General features: G+C 31.5%; 1 protein-coding gene across 1 annotated transcript in view; it reads right to left on the reverse strand.

The window, feature by feature from the left end:
- YIPF7 (Yip1 domain family member 7) overlaps positions 1-5,084 on the reverse strand; it is a 31,515-nt gene extending 26,431 nt beyond the window's left edge. The window contains exons 1-2 of the mRNA XM_056802577.1: positions 4,978-5,084; positions 3,396-3,512 (exon numbers count right to left, since the gene is read on the reverse strand). Of these exons, the coding sequence (XP_056658555.1) occupies positions 3,396-3,511 (116 nt within the window). The 5' untranslated portion in view covers position 3,512; positions 4,978-5,084. The remainder of the gene's footprint in view (positions 1-3,395; positions 3,513-4,977) is intronic.
- Between the last annotated feature and the right edge of the window lie 969 nt (positions 5,085-6,053).

Here is a 6,053-nt window from a genome sequence, read left to right on the forward strand (position 1 = left end):
GCACTTTCTAACATCTCTTTCTTTCTTTTTTAATCAGTAGAATCCATACCTATGATTCCTTTCATGTGGGGAACTCTAAGGATGGAAATTTCTTCCACAAATGCCAATCAACACTTCTCTGTAACTTGGAATCTTATTGAGTTACTTAAGGCACTGAGGAGTCAAGTGCTTTGCAGGTCTTCACATAGGTAATGTGTGCCAGCAGAAAAATTTGAACTCGGATCTTCCTGACTACATCACACTATGATATGTCTATGGAATGGAATAAAGTTTATATGTATTATATGATAAATGTCCCAAGTAGTTCAAAGCATATTTTAGTGAAAAAATTAATTATTCAACAATCTAGTAGTAGACAAGCAAGTACAAAATATTCTCTTTGTATGAAAAAACTAAGCCAGAAAGACATTAAGACATTAGATGAAAGTCACATAGAAAATCAGAAAGTTAATTTTTTCCCTTATCATTTATACTAGTAAAAGAAATAGCCTTTTGGCTATGCTGCTACCTCAATAACTTCTATTTATATTGGTTTCCTAAATTCATAATCATAAACTAGATTGTGAATGACTATTGAGAATTTTTTGGTGAGTTCTTTCTTTCATTCTGACTTTTACTTTTTATTTTAAAAGAAATTTTTTTAGGAATGGTCAGAATGAAGACTTGAAAGGAAGGCAAATGATAATCTAAGGAAAGTTCATACAATATCTTTTTGGAGGGTCTCAGTTCCTCTAAAATCTGGAGATCAAGTGGTAAATATCTCTAGTAGGTAAAAGATACAAGGAGATTGGAAAAAAATTTTAATGTCTAGAATCAAGTATGACTTCAACCTGGAGCCTCCTACAATGAATTCCTAAAAGTGCAAACAAAAATTGATAGGCTACTCATTCATCTATTATACTAAAACAACAAACCTAGGACTATCATGTAAATTTCCTCAATATATTTTGAAACATATAAAGAATTTTTTATCAGAGTATTTCTTGGTGCCAAAAAGAAATGGTGATCATATTGGTCTCCTACATAGTTTCTCCTTTTTAAGTATAAACCCAGAATTCTGGCAAGGTTGCACATTAAGAGGACATGTAGCCTGATTCTAAATAAAACAAATAAGTATAGGAGAAGGGACAGAAAATGGTTTTTAAAAACATCAAAATAGACAAGATTGTGATAAAGAAAAGACTAGAAAAAATGCAGTTGTGGGGGCATCCCTCAAAAACAATAAATACATATTATGGATTAGTAGTCCAAAAATAAAGATCTAGTACAAGACACATCAAATTGAATTATAAACCTTTTAGAGGAAATTACGTAGGTTGGTTTTGATGTCAATAAAGAAATATCTGACATCTATAATGAGTTCTCTCACCAGAAAAAAAATAGAACAAGAAAAATTGATAACAAAAAATAGAACTATAGATAAAGTAGTGGAAATCTGAAGAAAGACAAAGAAATTGAATCAATGGAAATAAAATTCTGTGACAGGAAAAGAAGTTCTCAGAAACAGCAGAACATACCACAAATATGACCAAAGATCAAAAATTAGCAGAATCTTAAAAACACATAAAAATTATAGAACCAGAGGAAAGAAGTCCATAGATGATCTAGGTCATAAAATTATCTTAAAAATATAAAGAAAATTTCCCACTCAATAAAGTTTTCCAGAAGTAACCTGTCAAGAGACAGAATAAAAATCCCTATACTTGACCAAACATCTCTAGAGAGAAAATGCTAAATTCAATTGAGCCACAAAGATCTGGTATCGTGCTCCAAAACTATGCAGTTCCATAATTAAATACTTCCAAAATGATCTCATTTATGTATTTCTGATCAAGATTTATGTAAACTCATTTTCCCTTCCTCTGCTTCTTGCTTTTTTGTACTTACAATCTTCTACCACCCTCCTTCATTAGATTTTACAAAAGAGTGTTCATTCTCAACTAATGTTGACCTTGAAAGACATATTTCTCTTCAATTACTGGCAAAAAGATTTTGCTTTTGCTAACTGAGGTTGTTTCTAGTATCTCTTCATCTACTTATTTTTATGACTAATTTATAGCAGCTAAAATTCCTTTAGAAATTAATGTTAATTTGTTCATTTGGGATTTTTACACACTTTCCATTTATTGATATCAATAACTTGTTTAAATAGGTCAAACCATAGTTGCTTCAATGCATGGTATATCTTCTCATTTGTACTTTTGTGAATAATATTGTTCTGTGTTTTAATAAGTCTATGATTGGCCTTTATAAAAATGATTCATTCTGAAATGACTTCTGCACCAGTAACCAATTGATTCTCATAAATAAAAGTATAAACAATTTCATTCTTGAAATGTTATTTGGTAATTTTCATGTCCCAACTCACTTCTTGACAATAGCATTCTACAATACACAAATAATATCAGACTTCAGCATAGTCTACAAAAACACTGTTGTTGTTTTTTTTTTCTGAGGGAATGTTTACAGAGAGGAAGAGAGAGTGTTTTTTGATTGTGCATGAGTATAAGGCTTCAAAGGAAATGTACTCTTAGCTCTTAGGATCTTTTTAGCTCTTAAAAATTATTGAGGACCACAAAGAGCTTCTCTTTATATGTGTTGTATCTATTAATATTTATTACATTAGAAATTATAACTCATAAATTTTAAAATATTTAATTTATTTGACATAATAATACATCTATTAGATGTTAACACAAAAATCATATTTTTATAAAGCACAACTTTTCCAAACAAAAAAAATGAGGCCCAGAAGGAGCACTGAATAGTGACAAACTGGAACCTGAGAACCTGAGCTTACTGTTCCGTCATCTTAATAATTGTAAAAAATATATGTAAATATGAAAATAATCAGAGGTAACATGCCAATGTCTCTTACAGAAAAAAAAGATAAAAAGCATTTGAAATGAGACTTCTATTTAAATCTACATATTCCTTCATGCTTTGGTGATGTCATTTTCATCCTCTTCAAGTACAAAGGACAACCAGACCAGTGGTGACCTTGGGCAATTCACTCTGGGCTTCTATTTCATTATCTTTAAAATGAGAAAACTGAACTAGGCCAGGGGTCCTTAACTATTTCTATTTCACAGATCACTTTTGGGAATCTGGTAAAGTCTATGGACTCTTTCTTAGGAGAATATTTTAAATGAATACAATAAAATACAGAGGATTATAAAAGAAAACAATTATATCAATATACAATTATCATTTCAAAAAAATTAATGGATCTCAGGATAAGAATCCCCAGATTAGATAATCTCTAAAGTCTCTGCCAGCTCTAGGGATTAAAAATGGTCCTTGTGTTTTGATGAAAATTAGATATCTTTATAATATCAAAAGGTAAAACTCTTCACTGAGATGGATTTCCACTGATAAAAAAGTATTATACTTACTCTCTGACTCCATATGGATTTCCATAAACATCTGCATCATCATAACCTTGTTCTTGGTTATCAATAGTATAATTAGATTGGTAAAAGTCTGCATCAAATTCTCCCACAGTTGACATTCTGAAAAATCACACACACACACACACCCCCCCCAAAAAAAAGATTTTACTAACAGTTAAAAGTAAAGATAAAACTTGATCTTGGTCTGGGGGGGAAAGAATTTCAGGGGGCATGACTGGTTAGCTTACTGCTGATGAACAACTCTATGGAGGAAAATGAAGCATTTTGGAAGAAATATTTAAAACATACATTTAACTGTCACTTACAAGATGCCAATCTTGTGAAAGAAGCAAAGTGTGTATTTAAGATTCAAAGCCTCCCTTTCCTTGACTATCTTAGCCATTCCAGCTTCCCCAGTGTTATGTTCTCTCTAGTCTCTTAAAATTTGCTCCCAGAAAGTATTCGTTGCTCATATCTTAATGAGAAATCTATAACCTCTTGAAAAAGATATTTATCTTTTGGACTTAGTCTCTGATTATAGAAAATTGGCTTTGTCCCTTGTTAAAGAAATATCAGCAAATTAGCAAGAAAGTAGGTTACTTATTTTTTGATAATAGTGTCTTGAACGCTAGATGTTATATGCTATATGTAAATAGGTACCTACCCAAGCTCTACATTAAGCCATACCTGCAGAACATGGTAAACAATTCTTCTATCTACTGCATCCCCTAAAATTCCTTTGAATATTAATTTGACCATGTTTGCTTGAAAGTAGGGTATGAAAGTTACACTGCATGCTGAAGCTCTGATATTATGAGTGGAAGTCAGCCTGAAAATGGGACAAACTTAAGTTAGAATCCAAAATGGAAGGGGAAAGGAATATGGTTGGTTTATTTTTTTTACCATCCACATGCTAGGGCATAATACTTCCAACACTCCCAGATCATGAGAAGGACTGAACTAATTATCATTTAGAACAAACTACATTAATATCAGTGTTCTTTTAAAAAAATGTTTCTTTTAAAAAACTTAATTTTTTCTTTTAAAGGAGATGTGATTATTTAAAAAATCACGAGGAGTAATTTATGTAATTATAGTCATCCACACAGCACTGCATTTAACAAATTTCAAATTATATCCCAGAAACAGCCTCAACCTTAAAAAATCAACTACTTCATTAATCAACAACATTCAAAGTAACAATTGTCCTATATATCAACTTTGTTTGGCTTAGAGGAAAAAAATAAAGATTTTTCAAAATTAGGTGGAGCAGATTTATGTGTGTTAATTTTAGCAAATCAAGATTTTTCATTAGTAATGTGTATAAAAGTAGTTATGAATTATGTAAACTAAAAATTAGGACCAACATGGTGATAAATCTTTTAAGAGTTTATGATTTAGGGAATTTAAAATTTAATAACATTAGCTTTCAAAGGCACTGAAGTGCCTTCCTATAAAGCATGGAAATTGATTTCATTAAAGAAGTCTAGAAGTTTTTTAAAATACCCAAACCCTTGTATACCAGAGTTACTGATATAGATGCTATTGCTGTCTAAATCTACTTGCTACATTATCAGGCACATACCTTTGTATTATTTGGGGTTGGAAAAATCTTCCAATAGATATAACCAACTTGAGGAACAAAAAAAATTCATCTGATGGGAAGAGGATCCGGGCTATTTATATCTTTCTAAATCTGTCACTTGACCAGCCCATACCAAAAAAAGAATAAGGAAAGAAGCCAACTAGCAATACAACCAGAATGTGACAACACTTTGCACCACCAACAATCAAAGATGTAGAAGCATTCATTTGAAAAAAGTAAGCCTCAAAAGTCAATTATTTTCATGTCCATTTCTCATTAAGGTCTAAAATTGATTCAGTTTTTTGAATATAAATAATGTGATTAAGTTATCCTTAATTTCTTGTCATTTAAGCCATATGTAATTATTTAGATTGGTCAGTGAGTGGGCTCAGATTTTTCAGAAATTTTTAATAACATGGAGTGAAAAATAACAGATATTGCAAAATTTCAATATGGAAAGAGTTCTAAGACCAAGGGTTGCCTGGAGTTTTTAATGTGATTTTGAAAGCATGTTTCAAAACAAAAAAAAATAATTTATATGCTTTATATTAACAATTTACATGGTCAATTCTTCAGCTCTACCCTAAGAGAGAGAAGATTTCATCCTGGGATAAGGACTCGTGTTTTCATGCTTTTCTCAACTCAAACTAGATCTCTGTCTGGTTTGGACATTATTCAGGAAGAACTGGGGATTTATGTGTCTGTCCTTACAGCCATTGTCCAAAAAATCAACAAGCATTTATTAGTTATCTACTATGGACTAGTGACACATGGTAGGCACATAACATTTATAATTCTCTGTGTGCGGGAGATAGTATGGAATAGTGAATAGAAAGTTGCCCTCTATGTGAAGAAGAACTACATACTATCCACTATTGTAAACATTGGATGACTTTGGGCAAAGCATTTAATCCATCTAGTTGACTCCTCTAAGGCAAGTTTCAGAAATGATCTTCATTGGTAAAAGCTTCTTCCTTCAAACATTCCCTATACTAAGGAAATCACAGGTTTATCCCTATGTGCCAGATGCTTCTCCAAGTTACTGGAAAGGTGACCTAGGAAACTTTCCAACTTGT

This window comes from Monodelphis domestica, chromosome 6, assembly GCF_027887165.1.
Source record: "Monodelphis domestica isolate mMonDom1 chromosome 6, mMonDom1.pri, whole genome shotgun sequence".
Lineage (NCBI taxonomy): Eukaryota > Metazoa > Chordata > Mammalia > Didelphimorphia > Didelphidae > Monodelphis > Monodelphis domestica.